Source organism: Gorilla gorilla, chromosome 1 (genome assembly GCF_029281585.2).
Source record: "Gorilla gorilla gorilla isolate KB3781 chromosome 1, NHGRI_mGorGor1-v2.1_pri, whole genome shotgun sequence".
NCBI classification, from domain to species: domain Eukaryota; kingdom Metazoa; phylum Chordata; class Mammalia; order Primates; family Hominidae; genus Gorilla; species Gorilla gorilla.
Genome location: NC_073224.2, coordinates 196,391,429 through 196,411,188, shown reverse-complemented (window position 1 = coordinate 196,411,188; position 19,760 = coordinate 196,391,429). Strand labels below are relative to the sequence as shown.

Below are 19,760 nucleotides of genomic sequence, written 5' to 3'. Positions count from 1 at the left end.
CCCAAAGTGCCGGGATTACAGGGGTGAGCCACTGTGACTGGCCAGCAGTGTGATTTCTAACTTGGGTCCTGAACCATTCAGGCTCTTTCTGAGTAGCTTTCTAGTCAACCTTCCAGATGTCAGCTCTGGCTCGTTCTGGGGGTGTATCTGGTTGTCCTGGTTGTTCTGGGCTCTGTCCCAGTGTGAGTGTAGAGTGGTTCTGGGAGCTGCATTTGGTGAATCTGAGTCTTTATTTGGTTGCCTGATAGGTTGTTTTGAGGTCAGTTTGATCCCAGACTGATGTGGTTCAAAGTTACTGTTTGGCTTTTCTAGGATCCTGCCCTCATGCTGTTCTGTGTGCCTCAGGGTCTTTGCAAATGTTTAGTCTTCTAAAATGGCCCCTGGCCACTTTGGGTACACACCTCTTTCCAGGTGTGGCTTCTGCTCCATGTAGGGACTGTCTCAGTCTCCAAGCACGAGACCCTGCTGTGGCTGGGTGTGGCAGCAGCGCCTGGCCAGCTTGGGGGGCCTTTCCCATTACCCAGTTCCCTGCCTTGGACTCTGCCCCTCTGCCCAGGGTCTCTGCACAATGGTGCAGCCAAAAACCTCACTTGAATACTGTGAGGCCCTGTGGGCATCTCTAGACAAATGGGCCTTTAAGTTTGGGGCCTGGAAGCTGGTTTGTCTGGCCAGACCTGCTGGGCAGCCTGTATGCTGGGAGCAGCAGCTGCTGGAAACTCAGCTTGGGGAGCGGGGAGGGAAGCATGCAGAGAGGGCTGCGGGTTCTGGTGCAGGTAGGTGGGGCAGTGGAGGCTGGGTTGCCAAGCTGGCGAAGGCCATCTTGGGTCAGTTGGGATGGCCTTCAGTCGGTGAGAGTACCCCCATATTGGCAGAGGTGGTTAGTGCAACTTGAGGGTAATTCCCAGGTGCAGAGGTGTGTCCTTGATTTCATGTTGAGGGTCAGTGTTGGGCCGGTGAGGACATTCCCACGCACCACCCTCCCACTGTGGTTTCTTTGTGTCCGTTATAGGAGGAGCCAAGGTGGCAGAGTGGTGTGGGGCGGGGATCACTGTGCATGTGGGGGCTTGAGGTGAGAAGCCTGCTACAAGGTGCAGCTTGCGTTGAGTAGGCCAAACAGCTGAGCTTCCGTGAAGTGGTGATGAGGTGGTGTGGGTGTGTCTGACCCCCACCCCCACCCAGGATGGTACCCATGCTGGTGGGGACTCAATAATGGCTCTAGAAGGAAGGGGCTGGGCTCTGTCGCTGCATGTGTGCCAGCGGAGGAGGCATCCAGGGGCACGCCTTCATTTTAAAAATTATAGAGTAGAGAAAGTCAAAAATAAATATTGCTTCTGAAGCTTCTTTGAAGACTGGCATGTATGTTGGGGTGTGTTCTTCCAGGCTGGGCTGTTTTCTTTGAACTCATTCATGCGTTCATCCACTCATTCAGTGTATGTTGACTGAGCACCTACTATGTGCCGGCTGTCAGCCAGGCGCTGGGGATACGGAAATGAGCTGGGCAGCCACAGTCCATGCTCCTATCAAGCTTATGGTAGTGACTCAGTAATTGTAAAAATATATAAATAGTCATGTTTGTGGTCACGGCTCCAAGCCAAGGTCCAGGCAGGTAGTCTGGGACATCGTGGAAGGCTTCCCTGAGAAAGTGCCACTGGACTTGAGATCCGAGGGTAAGTTGGCCAGAAGAGCATGGGTAGCCTGTGCCAGGCAGTGGCATTCAGCACTGGCAAGGCTGGGAGACAGGAAGAAATTTGGCACATTTGAGGATCAGAAGAGGAAGTTCCCGTTCTGGCAGGAGGAGAGCATGGGCAGGTAGGGCTGCAGAGGTGGGAGGGGCCGACTCTGCTTGGCTCTGGGGTCATGCTGAGGAGCTGGGCCACAGAGTCTACTGCTGAGGTCAGGGACTTGGTCTGTGTGGCTCACAGCTATATGGCTGGTGCCTGGAAGGACGCCCAGCACATAGTAGGTGCTTAGGGAGTATCAAAATGAATGAGCGAGGGAGTGAAGGGAAAAGATGGGCATTTTTACCAGATGGGGATGGTTCTACATGAACATTTCCATAACCTGCTTTTTTTCTGCATAAACAGCAAATTTTTAATGTCTTTCTATGTCAATACATATGCTGTTGTGATGAAATTCTTGATGTTTTCTCATGCTTTCCTTTCTGTCCAGGAAGGAGCGGAGGCCCTGGTGCCCTGCCGTTGGTGCTGAGTATCCAGCAAGAGTGACTGGGGTGAAGAAGCAAAGACTCGGTGAGTGTGCCCCACAGAGTGGCCAGGAGCAGGGGTGCACAGGGGTCCTATGGACCAGGCTGAGCAGCTTGGATTTGATGCAGGGTCAGTGGAGAGCTATAGAGGGGGTGTCAGCAGGGGGCATGACATGATCCAGTGTGCACTGGTGAGAGATTGTGGAGGCCTGGACCAGGGAGGCAGTGACAGAAGTGGAGAGAAGGGATGTGAGTGCTATTTAGGGAGGTAGAGTAGACAGGACGTGGTGAAGGATTGAATGTGGGGCATGAAGGAGGGGAGGTGTCAAGGATGGTGCCCGAGTTTCTGGCTCGAGTGGATGATAGAGGTGGATGGGGAATGACATACAGCTCGTCAGCTACTGTAGGTGTGAAATAGGCTTCCGGGTGATATCCTGGGACTTACACCAGGATCTGTCTTCTGCTTCTGCATTCACCACGTTTCTGTAGAGAAGACTGTTCCCATCGACTGTAGGTTGTGGTAGAAAGAGCTTGGTGCCTGCAGGATCTGGGCATGTCCTCTGCATCTCTTTGATGTCCCCTTGTTCCCCTCTCTGTCTGTTAGAAGCACAGAATGGGTGGGCTGGAGTTGCAGGGAATGAGGTTGGTGAGTTGGTTTAGAGTCAGCATCATGGGCCTTGGATGTCAGGCTAAAGACTTTAGACTTTTTCCTGAGGGCAATACAGCAGCATTGAAGGTTCTTAAGCAGAGAAGCAATATCCATGTGTTGATCTGTCCATTGCCCATCCGTTCATTCATTCACGGAACACTGTCTGAATGCCTGCTGTGGAATAAAGTGGCAAACAAAAGTGCAGATTTGCATTTTTATGTGCTGAAAGGTGGCATTGGTCTGTGTGCGGGATGGGTTGGGAGTGATTGAAGGCAGGAAGCCCACCGAAGAGGCAGGAAGTGATGAGGTCTTACTAACACAGTGGCAGTGAGGTTGGAGGCAGGTCAGATTCAAACTTATTGATGGGTTAGATGTGTGGGATGAGGACAAGGGAGCATTTAAGGAGGGTTTGCGGGCTTGGTGACTGAGAACATGGTGGTGCTGTTCCCAAGACTGGACACCCTGGAGGAGGAGTGGAATTGGGGCAGATGAGTTCTGGTTGGGCCATCCTGAGCTAAGAGCTCGGTGGGTCTGTTCACCCTCTGTAAGCTCCTCGAAGGCAGAGCCTGTGACTCTCTTGTTCATCACCCTGCCCACTGAACATCTGGATGGGTGGCTGAACTAACAAGGCTGTGGAAGAGATGGGTCTGGCCTGGGTAGGGGAAGGAAATGTGTATGTCCTGGGTGTCTCCTGGGGTCCAGACCCTATGCTTGGTGAGATGGGCACTGGGGTTATGTAGAGGGTGCAGCAAGAGGGGCTGTGTCACAGGCTGGAAAGGTCAGATGGGGAGGGTGGGTGTAGGGACACCATGTGTCCCTTTGCCTCTCCATCCTCAGATGATGGTCTGACCTAACTCGAAGTCCAGTCTTGCCAGAATAGGTACCTGGAGGTGGAGCCCTCTGTCCTCTCGGGAGGCCACTAGCTGATGGCATGTCTGGTGGGGTGCACATGGGGTGTGCTATAGGACCTGACTTCTGGAGGCTGGGTAGGGCTGATGTGGGGGTACAGGGGAAGATACTCTGAGATCCTGAGGCCAGGCGCCAGCAAATACAGGAGTTAAGCCAGGTTGGAGCTTCCTTGGGTACAAGGCCCAGGGTGCCCACAGGGGATTGGGTTCTGGGGCAGGGGCCAGGTCAGGCTCTAGGCTCAATTGGCAGAGGATCTTGTCTGTGTTGGGGTTTCTCAGCCTCAGCACCATTGACATTTTGGATCACATAACCCCTTATTGTGGGGGCAGGGCTTGTTATTGTAGGGTGTCTAGCAGCATCCCTGGTTTCTTCCCCCTAGATGCCAGTAGCATCTCCCCGCTTTCCCCAGTCTTGACAATCAAAAATGTCTCCAGTCGTTGTGTAATGTCCCATGGGGGCAAAATTACCCTGAATTGAGAACCTCTGGTCTACAGCCTCTTGCTGCTTTCACTATACTGTACAAACCTGGAAAACTGGGGAGGGTCAGTGGGGAAGATGGATAGTGATGGGCCACTTGAGCAGAGTTCTGAGGGGTGAGTGAGTGCTGGGGCAGGAGAAGGACATTTTTTTCCAATAGACAGAACAGCAAGTACAGAGGCTTGGAGGCACAAAGTTGGGAAACAGTAATCCAAGGGGGACCCCAGCCCCAGAGGAAGGGGCCTGGAGGCTTAGGGGTTACAGCCGCAGGAAGATACCTCTGCTGGTCCCCTTTGGTCATCTGCCTCCAGAGTTAGTCTCCTGCTGGCCCTTTGCCGCCTCCAAGTCTCTGTGACACTCCTCCTAATCTCCCCCTCCACTCCTCAGTGAGATGGAGAAACTGAGAGCTGCAACAGGGTGGGACTCAGTCCAGCTGGTGGGAGCCCGGATACCAGCCGTGGGAGGGAGGGCTGTTCCTGGCTCTGCTCACGGATTCTGGCCAACTGGCTGGAGGAGGGAAGGCGGCCTCACCCTCTTCCCCAGAGGCCCCTCCTTCCCTGGGTCAGGGGTCCTGGCTGAGACTGTAATTTATTCCCGTCATAATCCAGTGGTTGGTTTGGTGAGAGCTGGAAACATGTTGGTTTTCCCTTCCCAAGTATAACAAGGCCTGTTTCCGCCTCCGCGGCCGCTGCTGCAGTGCCACGCGGTGAACTGTCCAGGACATGACAAAAGGGCTCGGTTAGCTGCCCGCTGGTTAGAAGATGAACGGCTCAGAGCTCTCCCTGCCGGCAGGCGCTTCCCTTCCTGTTGCCCAAGTGCTGGCCTTTCCTCTTGGCCGTCTGCTCTGTAGGGCCCTGGATACCCCTCCTTCTGCTCATGTCCATTTCTGGGCCCCAGGGTCCTGGCCTGAGGAGGTGAGGTGGGGGAGGCTACAGAAACAGGTGGTATTTGGAGACTAATTAATATTTGTGAATAATAATGCATGCCCAAGGAAAACAAATCAATCTGTGTTTGCGTATTTATGATGAGGACTCAGGAATGATCCCAGCTGTTCTCCAGCCAGGGAAGCCCCCATCACATGGTCCCTTGGGCCCCCACAGAGGCTGGCAGGGTGGTTAGGGTGGGCTGCATGGAGGTGACATGGCTTCTGTGTTTTGTAACGTGAATCTTCTGTGACGTTCATATGTGAACGCTGTGGCTTGGTCTAGTGCCTGCTTCTTCCTTTTCCCGCAAAGCAGTGATTCCCAGGCTCTTTGGTTTCACGAACCAATACAATTTCCAAAAGTACTCAAGAGCCAGACATGGGGTTGGCAATTTTTTATTTTGCCAAGTAAAGGCATTATGAAAAAACAACTGCTATCTGCTGTCCCCATCATTTCATACAGGAAAGAACATTTTAACACCAAGGACAATATTTGAGAATAAAGGACAGTTCTTCCCAAGAAAGGGCAGTTGGCAGCTTTACACTGACGTAGCAAAGGAAAAGGATATATTAAAACCATTCTGAATGTGGAAAAATTGTGTCCAATTATATTCTATAATATCATACCGTATGTAATTGTGTTCCTGCCCAAGTATGTCAGCTTGGCAGAACGGATGGTCCACAGTGCAATTCAGAGACGAGCTTGAGTGCCCCAGTGCTCCGGCCTTGTTTTTATCTCGGTTGTTGAAAGCCCAGGCTCACCCAGCCATGCTGGTGAAGTGGGTGCTCTGCTGTGAACACCGTTGCATGGATTCACAAGGTGCTCAACCTCGCAACCGCAGTCAGGCTAGCAGCAGCCCTGCCCCCTGTTCCTCTCCCACCTTCTCTCCGCAGGTGACCCTGGGACTCTGGGGGCTGGTGTAGGGCCAAGGTCTACTCTTGAGGCCAGGCCTGGGGATCCAGGGCTGCTCTGCTCTGATGAGGGAGGCCCTGGAGCTGGGAGTGGCCTGAACCGCCTGACACCAGGGCAGGCTCTGTGCCCGGAGTCTCAGGGCGGGAGGCAGCTTGCTCTCGCCAGGAGCTGGTGAGGGAGAGGCCCTGGCTCGTACAGCTGTGTGGCTGCCAGAGTAGTTGCCTGAGAATGTGTTTGTGTGTGTCCCTTGTGTTTCCCCATCTCCCTGGGCATCTGTGTCCTTGTGTCCATCATGGACCACTGGAAGAAGCTCTCTGTTCTACTTTCTGGATCTGAACAAAGTGTCCTGAGCACCCCAACCCAGATACACAGGGGGTTCCTGGAGGCCCCACGTTGGGGGTAGGGTTACCTGAGGCCCAAGTTCTCCAACACCCATGGCCAGACTCTCATCCAGGCTTGTACCACATGGGTGTCTATTCTGGGAGTTTTACCCCCATGATGGCTCTCCTGGGAGCTCTGCCCCGACCATGATGTCTGTAACAGCACGTTACACCTCTGCTAATGTATGGGGAGTTGCACCCCTGTAATGTCCTTATCAGGCAGCTGCACTCCATGATGTCTGTACTCTCTGTGTCCACCCACGTGATGTCTAGACCACACCGTTACACCTCCATGATGTCTGCACCTGGGAGTTATACTGCTATGATTACTGCACCAAGGCGGCTACAGGGGATTAAGCCTCTGCTCATTGTACTGGGGAGCTATATCCCATGATGACGGTGCTGTGCATTTTACTTTCATAGCAGGGAGATATGCTCGTGCTGGGGGCCTATGTCCCTATGAAGCCTGCCTGGCAGGGGTTGCATGCTTGGAATGCTTGTTCCTGGAAGTTAACCTCTGTGACTATTATATTGTTATACCCGATGATGCCGGTACGAGGCCACTGTGCCCTGTCCTTTGATGCAACACAACTGTTGAGTTATAAACTCATGTGTCTCAATCAGGGGCTCCAGGATGGTCCATCAGGGGACCATACCCCCATGATGACCTGGCCTGGCATAGGATACCAGATGTGTCCACAGGCCCAGGGAGGAAGAGCCACTCATAGTCCACCACCTGATGGCCGCTGGGAAGGTGCTCCATCGTTGGCTGCATGTGGCACCATAGCGCAAGCTCAGGCAGGGCCTTGGTGATGTGTGACCTCCATCCCACTGTGGCCTTGCAGGCGTCATTGTGGTCTCAGCCACCTGAGCTCTGGGATCGTGGAGCAGATCCATCCCCAGCTTGGTGTAAAGGGGGCTGGACACCTATCAATGTTCTTACTTGAAGAACTGGTGTAAATGAAGGCTGGACACCCTTCAACGTTCTTACTTTGTTGTTCAGCTCCTGTCTCAGATTTTTGGTGGGATCCTGGGACAGGGGACAACTCTCACCCCTTTTCCTTTGTGTTTGGCCCCATCCCACTTTGCAGTCCCACCTGCTTTGTCCAACACCTTTGCTCAACTGCTGCCTTCTGACCTCATGAACTTTGATTATCTCAGTTGAGACAAGGGTTCAAATTTCAGAAACGACTGGAGGAGCACCTTTGAGCCCTGCCCATTCCTGGTCACCTGCCCTGTCACCTTGCAAATTCTCTTACTATTGTGGGTCAGCGGGGACCTGGGTCTGATCACAACTCCCCTATCAAAGTCCATGCGTATCACTGTGGGGCCCCAAGGCGTGTTCACCGTCATGCACTCTGCTCTGTTGCGTCTTCACAGCATTCATGAGGGATTGACCACGTCTCACCCCTCTGCCCAGAGCATGGTGTGATCAGAGCTTGTGGGCACTTCCATACATCCCCTGGTGCCCCCCAGGTGAGGGGTATGGGAGAGAGACCCTGGGGAGCTCACCAGTGGGGCCAGGGAGTGATAGCAGCGTATCTCCCATGTATAGTGCGGCCATGCTAGAGGCTTCACCCAGGTGCCTGCAGGCACTCCAGGCCAGGAGCCTTGGAAGTAAAGGCCTAGAGGCATTCAGCCAGTCCCAGACGCTACTCAGTCTTTTTGTGCATAGCTTCCTGTCTCAAACATCGGCCCCTGAGGTTCACACCCCATCATCCCTACACTTGTTTGGCTCCGGGCTTCTGGGGCAAGGGCAGAAGAGATGTGAGGTTTGAATTCTAGGGTCTAACACCCCATTCCTGGCCACTGAAGCCTCCCTGTGGTTTCTCTGTGAAGTGGGAAGGTGCCATGGGAATGGGTAGGACGAGGGTGGCCAGGCAGGGCAGCAGCAGCTTGTCAAGAGCACGTCCTGGCGAGCACTGAGGGGTTGTGGCTTTGGCTGGAAGCCTCTGATACCTGGAGCCTGTCTTCTGCTAACAAGCCTGTGTTCAGGGGCCTGTGCTCAGCGTGCTTGGGGAGTCTGGCCTCCCACCTTCTCCCTCCCTGCTGGGGAGAGGAGGGGCAACAGAATTCTACCAGGGAGACTCCAGAGTCAGTTGGCTTTGCCCCTCACTGCTCCTTGTCACTGTCTTGTCTCTCTGTCCTCTGTCCCACGTAAGCGTCTCTCTGACCCTGTTTCCCTGTCCTCTTATGGGGGTGAGTTAGAAGCTCAAGGTTTGGACTGGAACACACTGTACATCCTCTGGTCTCACCCGCTCCCTGTACCTCCTACTCAGGTTTAGAGAATGGCCTGAAGGCCTCCTGCGCTCTTTCTCCCTCCACTGTGACTGTTGGGCTGTCCTTGTGGGTGCTGGGGAATAAGTGAGGAGCTTGGGTGGTCACTGGGGTCAGAAGGTCTAGGTGGTCATTGCACAGCCCAAGTCGGGGGCTCTGTTGAACTAGGCTCTGGATGGTCAGTGAGGATGACTGGGGGTCAGAAAGCGTCAGGGGTGGGCATTAGGGACAGCAGTAAATACCAGCTAACTGGCTCTGCCCTTCTCTCCATTACAGGTTGATTGTCCTGGGCTGTGGCTGGCTGTGGAGCTAGAGCCCTGGATGGCCCCTGAGCCAGCCCCAGGGAGGACGATGGTGCCCCTTGTGCCTGCACTGGTGATGCTTGGTTTGGTGGCAGGTGCCCATGGTGACAGTAAGTCTGACCCCTCAAGGTACAGATCTCCCAGGTTGAAAGGTGGCATCCTTCCCAGCAGGACTCTGGGATGGGGACAGACCAGCTACTAGGAGAGACAGGGTGGCCAGAAACCCTTTAGACCTTCTGTCCTAGAGAGCCCCCACTGCTTGGAGAGCCTCCTTCTAAGGAATATCTGAGTACTTAGGAGCATCTTTAGGCACCAGAGCGGGGCAGTCGAATCGTGACCCTGTCTTATGGGGCTGGGGTGAGACCTGTCCTGGATTCATGTGGTCATTGTGTGATGTGCGCGTGTGTGTGCTGTGTGCACTGTTGCAGATCTGTGCTGAAGGCACAGTGTGAGCTACAGCCAGGGGTCAGCATGGGAATGGGGGGTGGCACGCAGGGCATGCGTATGGATGTGTGCCCAGGACGCGGGTGTGTCCATAGGCCCAAGGAGGGTCAAAAGCGGGAGCCACCCATAGCTCTTCCCCTATGCTGGACCCTCAGGATCCAAGTATGCAGATCTGAGTCCCTCCTTCTCCTTTCATGGGGACCTTCTAGGCAAAGGAGCATCCCCCCCACCCCAGCTCCTCAGCCCTGGAAATGGGGGGAGGATTGTGTTTGGCCGGCAGGAAGCTGAGCAACGCCCCTCTGTGTGTGTTTGTGTTGGAGGGAGGTGGAATTGTCCCCATCCAGATCCAACTCCGAACTTTGGTCCCTTTCCTGCTGCCCTTCCCCCTGCCTGGCACTATGAGACTGGCCGCAGCCCGCCCCATCACCATGGTTACCACTGCTTGGTTACTGGTGGGAGGCGGGGCACAGGGCAGATTTAGCCAATCTGCAGGCTGAGGGGGAGGGGCGAGGTCGGAGCCAAGGTCCCTGGGGGAAGGGGCCGTTCCCAGCCTGTCCAGAGCCCAGGGGTGATCCAGGGCCAACCCTGGGGTCAGCCCACGGGTCACCAGGCCATAGGGCTCCCCCACCCACCTCGGTATCTCTGGGCACAGATCTCTCCCCTTGCCCCACCAGGGCTCTTTCTCCTAATGGCTCATTAATTATTCAGGAACTGATTCTGGAGTGGGGTGGGACTGGTGTGGTCCCGCCCTTTGTCCTCAAGTGCTGGGTCCTGGGTGGAGCTAGAAGGGAAAGGAGAAGGGGCAGGCATTCCCAAGGGGTGGGGCAAAGGGTCATGGGAGCACCAGGTACCAAAGAGAGGGCTGGGCAGGTGAGAGCAAGGAAAAAAGACAGGTGGGGAATCACATGGGGAAGTGGGGCAGGGGATCTCCAGGCCTGGCTGGAACCTGCAGGGGCAGGTTGGAGTAGAAAGCCCTATCAGGTGTGACCCACATGGTTGGCAGGAAGGTGAAGGCTTGTCCAGGTGTGGTCAGTAGCTCTTGGACATTGAAGTACTGTCGTTGCCCTCCCCGCCGACCCAACCCCAGGCACTTTCAGGGCCTTCAGACAGGAGCTCTAGGGCAGGGGAAGGATGGCCCAGTTGGGCTTCAACAGATAACACATCCTGGGAGAAGAGCTGCCCTCCTCCTCCTGCCTCAGACCCAACGCGCCCCAACCTGTACCCCTCACTCTCATCCCCCAGCCTGCTGTCTTCCCGTGTTCTCTCCCGTGAAAGGCATTACCACCCACCCGGTCACCCAAGTCAGAACCTGGGCCTCCTCCAGCCTCCTCCCTCCGTGATATCCCACATCTAATCCATCACCAAGCTCCGTTGCTTCTACCTTCTGAATATCTTTGGAATGCATCCACTTCTCTCTCTACCGCCTTCATCCAAGCCACCCTCGGCTCTTGGGCTTTTGCACGCAACAGCCTCCTGACGGTTTCCCTGCCTCCAGTCTTTTCCTTCCTAATCCATTCTGCATTCCAAAGGTAGAGTCGTGTCACAAGGTGAAAACATCATCCTGTCACTCTTCAGTTTAGAATCCTTCATTCCCTCCCACCCCCAGGCCCCCAGGGTCGTAACCCTTCTATAGGCCCTGCATTATCAAGCTTCTATCAACCTCATCCCTCGCTGTCCCTCCACCCACCCCACTCACCCACCACGCTGACTTCTTTCAGTGGCTCACCAATTCCCAGTAGTAATTGGTAGGGGCAAGGGGGAACAGTTTTTAAAGCAAAGAACCTCCATGCTGGTTCCTTAGGAACCAAAGTCCAAACACCAGGTCTTGACGGTAGAAAGCAGCTGAAGAAGCTGAAATCCTGCCTTCTTCAGGTAGGGGGTTCAGGGGACTCAGGCCTTCTCCCAGGCAGAGAGCCATGGGGCAGGAGCCTGGGCTGGGGGTCATAGTGACCGAGCCGCAGGAGCCAGGGTCTGTCGTCCAGGCCTGTCTTACACTGCACACAGTTTTGGATCTCTCCCTGCACTGAGGCAGGGCTCAGGCTGAGCTTGGGCAACTACTAGCCAGGGGCAAGTGGCCATACACGGACAGGGCCACTGCAGAAGATAGGGTAGGCACCCCAGAGAATTGACAGCTGGGGCAGTGAAGCGCGGAGTGGACAAATGTGTTTCAATAGGCCTCTTAACGAGACAAGTGAATGGGGGCTCTGGCCTCTGAGGGGAGTGGAGGGAAGCGGGTGGAGAAGCAGCTGCCAAGAGTTAGCCCAGAGGCCCCAGTGTCAGTGCCGCACGCGCAGCTCCAGTGGAGATTTGGGCACGCATTGGGGTAGGATCTGCCGCAGCGCAGCTTCCCCAGCCAGGCTTCGTGGCTTCTCAGGAGGGGAGGTTGTGGGGCCAGAGGTGTCCTGAGCCAGGGCAGAGGTTTTTGCTGATCTCAAGTGCGTGTCGCGTGCCTGTCTTCAGGCAAGAACTGCAGTATGGAGGCACAGGCTTGTGAGCAGTGACCACAGGGTGTGCTGGGTAGGTGGCACTGACACAGGCCATGGCAGAAGCATCTTGGGAGAGGAGTTGGGAGGCTTCCTGGAAGAGGGGAGCCCTGAAGCGTGAGTGGACATTTGCTAATGGGGGGGTATTGCATAATGAGGTGGGGTTGGGGGGAAGAAGCACGAATGTGGCTGGGCTTCTCTGTGGAATTCATGGGAGAGCCACAGTGAGAACCCGACAGCATGGGACAGAGGTGGGGTCCCAAGACCAGGTGGGAGTGAGACCCTGGTTATGGCCCATTTACCCAGAATCCTAGGAGCTCAGAGCAGGATGCGTGCTGGCTGGAGGGGTGGGTGGCGGGTGGGTTGACAGAGGTGGGCAGAGGCTGAGGAGCTGGGAGTGTGTCTGTTGTGTCATTTCCCTCCTCCCCAGAGCCTGTGGAGCACACAGGGTCTGTTGTCTGTCGTCATGCTCTCCCCCTCGTTCTATGGGTGGCCTGTCTATACTCTGCTCCCTGTGGGACTTCCCGCAGATTCTGTTGCTTTCTCTCTCTGGGCCTGTTTTCCTATTGCACAATGGGGATAATCACTCCTACCTGGAAAGGTTAACTGAGGTCACATGGATGAGGCGCCTGGAACCTAGTATGTATTCCCCTTATCTGAGGCCATGACCTGGGGCTCTTGCTCTGTCCCTGGGAACCAGGCTTGTCTCTGAGTGGGCTCCAGGGGGGTACCAGGAACAGTCACAGGAGCTCACTGAGTCCCAGCTTAAGCTGCTCAGACCCAGGGATATCTGTCTCTCCAGAAGCTCCCTGCCCTGCCTTCGCCGGCCCTCATGGCCCTGCCTCTGTGTGTACATGTGTATGTGTACTCCATGGGAAAGGCACAAAATAGCAGTCAGTCTCTCCATAGAAGAGCCTTGATGGTGGCCCAGTTTGACTCTCCCTGGGGCTGGACCCCTACAACCTCCCTGGGAGGTGGTTGCAGCCCCCTTCCTCCAGCCAGTTCCACTTACTCCTTTCTTAGGCCACTTCCTCCCATCCTGCATGGGCTTGGTGGCTCGAGAATGTTGCTGTCCATACCCCGGGAGCTGTGCTGAAAGGGCTGTGTGGCCCCCGACCACTGTGTGTGTCAGGGAGGGGCCACGCTCTCGTGGGGTGTCAGGCCAGGTGGCGGTGGGTAACTGGCAGAAAGGCCCTCCTGGTGTGCTCTGGTGGCACCCTGTTGACCCAGTCTCAGAAGTTGTGTTCAGACCCTCACTGAACACCAGCTGTGGGTCAGGCACGGGGCAGAGTAGTCCAAGTAGCTTGGTTTGCTGCCTGCCTGGGGACCTGACACTGTGGGATCTGGTCAGTGCTGGGATGGGAAGCTCTGGGCACCTCAGGCCATGGGACACAGAGCAGGCTCCTACAGCAGCTTGGCTGGGTGGGACATGAGAGAGGGGCCGGGCTGGGCACACTCAAAGGCAGGGAGGAGTCTGAGGGCCTGGCCTGTCAGGGTGGCCTGGGTGGTGGGTCCAAGCTGTGTGTTCTGCACAGTGCTGGGCCTGTACTATAGTAGGTGCTCAAAAAATACTTGTTGAAAGAGTAAAGAAGCCGGGTGTGGTGGCTCACACCCGTAATCCCAACACTTTGGGAGGCCAAGGCAGGTGGATCGCCAGAGCTCAGGAGTTTGAGACCAGCCTGGCAACGTGGTGAAACCCTGTCTTTACCAAAAATACAAAAAATTAGCCAGGCATGGTGGTGTGCACCTGTGGTCCCAGCTACTCGGGAGGCTGAGGTGGGAGGATTGCTTGAGCCTAGGAGGTGGAGGCGGAGGTTACAGTGAGCTGAGATTGTGCCACTTGTACTCCAACCTGGGTGACAAAGTGAGACCCCCCTCTCAAAAAAAAAAAAATACTAAAGAAAAGTGAGCCTGAGAGCTTAGGAGGAGCACATTTCAGAGGGGAACGGATAGAGGAACATCAGGCCCGTTGGTAGCTGAGGAGAGGTGCGGTTAGATCTGTGCTCCCCAAAGATCCTCTGCTGAACATAAGGGGCAACGCCTTGTCTCCTGTGCTGTGTCCTGCGGGTGGAGGTGGATTGGAGGGAAGCGGAGGGCGAGGCCTGGTTGAGGGGCGGGGCCTGCCTGTCTGGTCCCCCGGGCTTCCTTGGGCCAGCCTGGCCGAGTCTGTTGGATGGGCGGGCAGGGTGCAGGCTCCTCTCCAGCCTCCAAGGGAGGGGAGTTGTTCTGCCTCCTCGATAGCCCCAGGCCTTGGGCACAGCCCAGCCTCCCACGGCTCTTGGGCCCTCCTCCTTCCAGGCCGCCGGTGACCCATACCTGGCTCTCCTCCCCGGCGTCTCCGCTCCGCTTCTTTGTTTGGAGCAGAGGCCCCGCCCCACCCCGCCCCCAGGCGCACTCGCCCGGCCATTCCGGTTCAGCCGGTTCCAGCCCCCGGTTTCTGCCGCTGCAGGTCCCGGCAGGAGCTGGAGGGGCACTTTCTCCCTGGGTTTCTCTTCCCTGGTGCAGCAGGGGCCGCGGTCCTCATCCTCCTCGTTCCTCAGTTCGGTCCTTCTTTCATTCTCCACCCCTGGGTGCCAGGAACTGGGTCAGACACTGGGACAGGAAACCAGACAGGCATGCTATCTTCCCTGCCCAGGGTTATGTTCTAGGAGGGGAAGCAGCCATTAATCAAACACCAAAAATGTGGAAAAGTAATAACCTCACACGTGTGCATAATAAACCGTGAGTGAAAGTTATAAGCTCGGCAGGTAGGTAATAAGCTAGGAGCAGTGCTGTGGGAGGCAAGGAAGTTACCTGGGAGTTTCAAACTAGGAACTGAGCTCATAGGTTGGGGGGCAGGGGGACTGGAGAAGGCAGTGATACTTAAATGGAGAGCAGAAGGATGAATGGAAGTTAGAGTGTATGGCGGAGATTGGCAGAAGCTTATGCAAAGGCCCTGTGGCTGCAGGGAACGTGACGTTGCTTCTTTAGAGGAGCCAAAGCTGGGGCTCTGGGGAGAGCAGCTCGGTCAGACCCCGCGGCTTTGTCTGCCATAACAGGTGTTTTCGGAGTGATTCGGGAGGTCTTTGGAGGGTTTTGATAGGGCGGGGTGTCGGGGGAGGCTGTCAGCTCACTCTGGACACTGAGTAGAGAACAGACGGGAGGCGTGGGGCAGGCCTGGAGGCAGGGGCTCCCGCGTGTTAGGCCAGTGGAGTGCCAGTCAAGGGAAGGTGGTATCTGGACTAGGGTGTGGCAGTGCAGGTGGAGAACCCTGAGCTGCTTTGTGGAGGGCTTCAAGTGTGGGGGAAGAGTGCACGGTATGGGGGTGGGGGACAGGAGACACCCCCGGTGGAGCCTGAGCAGGAGAGTCGTGTCTGAGAGGGTCTGTCTGGAAGGAGCAACAGAGGCCAACTTTGCAGACAGCTACAGTCGGGAGAGCCTGGAGCCTCCTTCAAAGGGCATTCAGGGGAAGGGCAAGGCACGCTGGGGGGTTCTGGACCTTCTGTGGTGTCTTGTCTTTCTGGTCCCTACAGCCTCCCTGAGCTGGCTGCCCGAGCCTGCCCTAGGCACTCTAAGAACATAGTCAGTCCCAAGGTCTCCCTCCAGGGAAGGCCGTAGGTGAGCTTAGGAGTGAGAAGGCTGGATCAAAGCCTGGCTCCATGCCTGCATCCCTCTGACTTGCCAGTCATTTCACCCTCCGAGCCTCTATTTCCCCACCTCTTAAATGGGGATAATACTACCACCTACCTTATGGGATTGCTGTAAGACTGATAATGCTGGTACAAGTGACAGCTTCCCTCATGGAAGGCCCACCACGTAAAGCAGTTTACAGCCATCTCATTCCATCTATGACAGAATCCTGTGTCACTGTTTTGGAGATGGGAAAAAAGAGGCTCAGAGATGGTGAGTGACTTGCATAATAATTACATAAAACCCCCAGAGCCCCTGGCCCCTGGAGTTCTCAAAAGTTCCTTCTCTGTTGGTACCTGCAGCTGCCACTCCCTACCCCGCTCCCATAGACCCTCTCCTCGTTGGAGACTCTGCCCCATCTGCCGTCCCTTCTCTGCTGGATCAACACCTTTTCCCTCTCTGCTGGCTCCTATCAGTATTTAAACATTGCCTTTCTTATCTGTCTTCAAGAAAAAAAGAAAAAAAAATTCACAAACCTCCCTTCCTGCCTCATCCTTTGCAGCTGCCGGCTGTATAGTCACCTGTACTTCCCTCTCTCCCTCATGGCCTCGCAGTCATTCTTTGGCCTTCTTTGGTCTGGCTTTGGCCCCCACCCACCACTCCACTGACTCTGTTCTTGTCAAGGTCCCTGACAATCTTGTGTGAACCGTTTTGTACCAGGTGTTTGACAGTCAAACATGCCTGAATTCAGGTCCCAGATGTGCCCCTCACTGGCATGTGATCTTGGACAAGTGACTTGACCCCTCTGAGCCTGTAGACTGAGGATAATAGCAATGAAGGACTAAAGATAAAGAACCTGGTGCAGAGTGGGTGCTTGGCAAAGGATTGTCATCATTGCACACGTTTCTGTGCCAGGGACCAGGCTAGGCCTGGGCTCCTGGGGACCAAACAGGTGGTCTGAAAGGTCATTTCTCACAGCACTAGCCCTTTTTGGAGCTGTTCATTGGTCTGATTAATAGGAAACGGATCAGCTGTCAAGATTAACGAGCTGTTGCTACAAGATTGTAGCAAATGGGTTGGGCTTCTCTGGGTTCATGACCCTAGGTGGTGGAATTCTTAGGGATAGGGGCTGTGGACTGGCCCTGGTATGTGTACTGAGGTGATGAGGGTGTGGCAGTGCCATGTCTGAGCCCCTACCTTTCTTCTCCTCCCTCTGCCTCCCTGTGGACACCTTGAGGAGACTGTCAGAAGGCAATAACTAAGTCGGGGAGGGATGGGAGAGGCAGATTTACAGGAAAGCATTCACCTGGGAAGACATCCAGAGAGACTTAGGAACTGGACTGTCTAGGCCTTTGGGACTGCTGCTGGTATGTGGGGGCTGGGAGAGAGGGAGGAGTCTCGGTTCCTGGCCGGAGCCCCGGGGTGGATGGTGGTGCCATCACTGAGATGGAGAGCAGGGGGAGGGACAACTCTCAGGGAGAGTTGGAGCTCTTCCCAGCAGCTCTCCAGCACGCCTTTTTCCTGGAGCTTGGAATTGATGTGGGGCGGGCAACAGAAGGGTGCAGTGGTAGTGTGAACTCCAGACTTGGAACACCTGGGTTCGGATCTTAGCTCTACCACTTACCAGCTGTGTCATATGGGACAAATCCCTTAACCTCTCTGGGCCTCTAGAAACAGATACAGTTATAGCACCCACCTCATATGCTTAACAGAGTTAAAAAATGTTAAACTCTCTGAACAGTGCCTGGCACATACTAAGCGCTACATAAAGGTGAGGTGTCCTTGTTTTCTTTGTAGGTCTTTGTCTCTGCCCCCATGACTGCCACCTGCCTCACTGGCCATTCCTATAGTGACTGTGCTGTGGTGACTTGGTGTCTCCATCTCTTCCAGGCAAACCTGTCTTCATTAAAGTCCCTGAGGACCAGACTGGGCTGTCAGGAGGGGTAGCCTCCTTCGTGTGCCAAGCCACAGGAGAACCCAAGCCGCGCATCACATGGATGAAGAAGGGGAAGAAAGTCAGCTCCCAGCGCTTCGAGGTGCGTCTGTGGTGGGAAGGGGTCGGCAGGGCTCAGGGTCTGCCCACACTCTATCCTTTCAGTGTCCCTCCTCATGGACCTTTTGGGGGTGGGAGGACAACTGACCCTGAGCAGGCTCCTGTGTCCTGAGTAGGCTGTGACCCCATGTCTGTCCTCTGACAGGTCATTGAGTTTGATGATGGGGCAGGGTCAGTGCTTCGGATCCAGCCATTGCGGGTGCAGCGAGATGAAGCCATCTATGAGTGTACAGCTACTAACAGCCTGGGTGAGATCAACACCAGTGCCAAGCTCTCAGTGCTCGAAGGTACGTGCTAGGGAGATGTGGCACAGTGGGCTGCCGGGCTGAGGCGTGGGAAGAGCCAGCCAGCCCTGATCCTGTCCTGGGCCCATGTGCATTTGGCAGAAAGGAGGACTGGCCACCTTGGGGTCAGTGAAAGTCAGTGGTGGACAGGGATAGTCATTGGATCTTGCCTGGATTGTGCGGCTTATGCTGAGGCCAGCCATGTGGGGCATGATGCCTTTGTATTCTCCTGCTGAGCCGGGTCGTTGCTTGGGTGGGGTCTGGGGTCTGACTGGAGGTGTGGAGCTGCAGCTGTGTATCCCTTGGGTTACGTGGTTATGGCTGTGGCTGTTTGGCAGTGAACCGGATTTCCATGTGGAGCCTGGCCGTAGGTGTCAGGCAGGTGTGTTCCTTGTTGCCCCTGTGAGCTGAGGGCTGGGGCTCTGTCCATGGATTTTAGTGTCTTCTCTCACTTGGTGGCTTCTCCATTCATTCACAAACACTCCCTGGACCACCTTGAAGTCCTCTGAGCACTGAGGAGGAGGAAGCTGTGTCTAAGCCAAGTCTTGAGGACAGGTGGGAGTTGGGGGTGGCAGTTGGCAGCTAGGCAGGTGCCCAGGCCCAGAAGCAAGAGAGGATGGAGCTTTCAGAGAGCTCTGAGTAGTTCAATTTGGGTTTTCTGGAGGGCAGAGGGGGAGCTAGAGAGCACAGGAAGAAGGAGAAAGCAATTCAGCATGAGTCTGGAGAGGTTTGGAGGGCAGATTACACAGGATCTGGCTGAGAAATGAACACTCTCCTAGGGACATAGGAAGCCACAAACAAGGCGGGGGTGACATGATCAGACCCCAGCCACAACTGATTCATCAGTCTGAATGTGTTTATGTTTTCAAAATATAGCATCGATTGTTGCTTGCTTTTTTTTCTTTTCTTTCTTTCTTTCTTTTTTTTTTTTTTTGAGATGCAGTCTCACTCTTGTTGCCCAGGCTGGAGTGCAGTGGTGTGATCTCAGCTCACTGCAACCTCTGCCTCCCAGGTTCAAGTGATTCTCCTGCCCAGCCTCCCAAGTAGCTGGGATTACAGGCATGCGCCACCATGCCCGGCTAATTTTGTATTATTAGTAGAGATGGAGTTTTACCATGTTGGTCAGGCTGGTCTCAAACTCCTGACCTCAGGTGATCCGCCTGCCTCAGCCTCCCAAAGTGCTGGGATTACAGGTGTGAGCCACCGCACCCGGGCCGATTGTTGCTTTCTTTTTAAGAATGTGATGTCGATACCTGTTCCTTTTTGAAAAATTGGAAAGTATAGAATAGCACAGAGGAAAAAATTAAAATGTCTCAGTTTACCTCTAGTAATAACATTTGGTTATTTACTCGTGGCCCATTTTCTGTGCATACATATATATGTGCGTGTGTGTGAACAGAAATGGGACCACATACTGTCCGATGATTTGTAGACTGCTTTAAAAACAAACAAACAAAAATATGGCTAACATCTTCCTTGCCACTAAATATTCTTCTGTATCATTATTCTTTTTTTTTTTTTTGAGACGGAGTCTAGCTCTGTCACCCAGCCTGGAGTCCCGTGGTGCCATCTTGGCTCACTGCAGCCTCTGCCTCCTGGGTTCAAGCGATTCTCCTGGCTGAGCCTCCCGAGTAGCTGGGACTACAGGTGCACACCACCACTCATGACTAATTTTTGTATTTTTAGTAAAGACGGGGTTTCACCATATTGAACAGGCTGGTCTGGAACTCCTGACCTCGTGATCCGCCCACCTTGACCTCCCAAAGTGCTGGGATTACAGGCGTGAGCCACCACGTCCGGCCTGTATCATTATCCTTAATGGCTATGGGTAAGCTGTCACATGGAAGTACCCTAA

At 54.8% G+C, this 19,760-nt stretch overlaps 1 protein-coding gene across 14 annotated transcripts in view; it reads left to right on the top strand.

Annotated features, from left to right (window-relative positions):
• PTPRF (protein tyrosine phosphatase receptor type F) overlaps positions 1–19,760 on the top strand; it is a 93,141-nt gene that overhangs the window by 5,126 nt on the left and 68,255 nt on the right. For 7 of the 14 annotated variants that reach the window (XM_055346756.2, XM_055346875.2, XM_055346863.2 and 4 more), the window contains 4 exons: positions 2,170–2,249; positions 9,007–9,142; positions 17,459–17,604; positions 17,767–17,908. In XM_055346756.2, coding sequence (XP_055202731.1) covers positions 9,052–9,142; positions 17,459–17,604; positions 17,767–17,908 — 379 coding nt within the window. In that variant the 5' untranslated portion in view covers positions 2,170–2,249; positions 9,007–9,051. Of the gene's footprint in view, positions 1–2,169; positions 2,250–9,006; positions 9,143–15,696; positions 15,842–17,458; positions 17,605–17,766; positions 17,909–19,760 lie in introns of those variants that run through there. The other 7 variants (XM_063699542.1, XM_063699545.1, XM_063699511.1 and 4 more) reach the window with 3 other exon arrangements.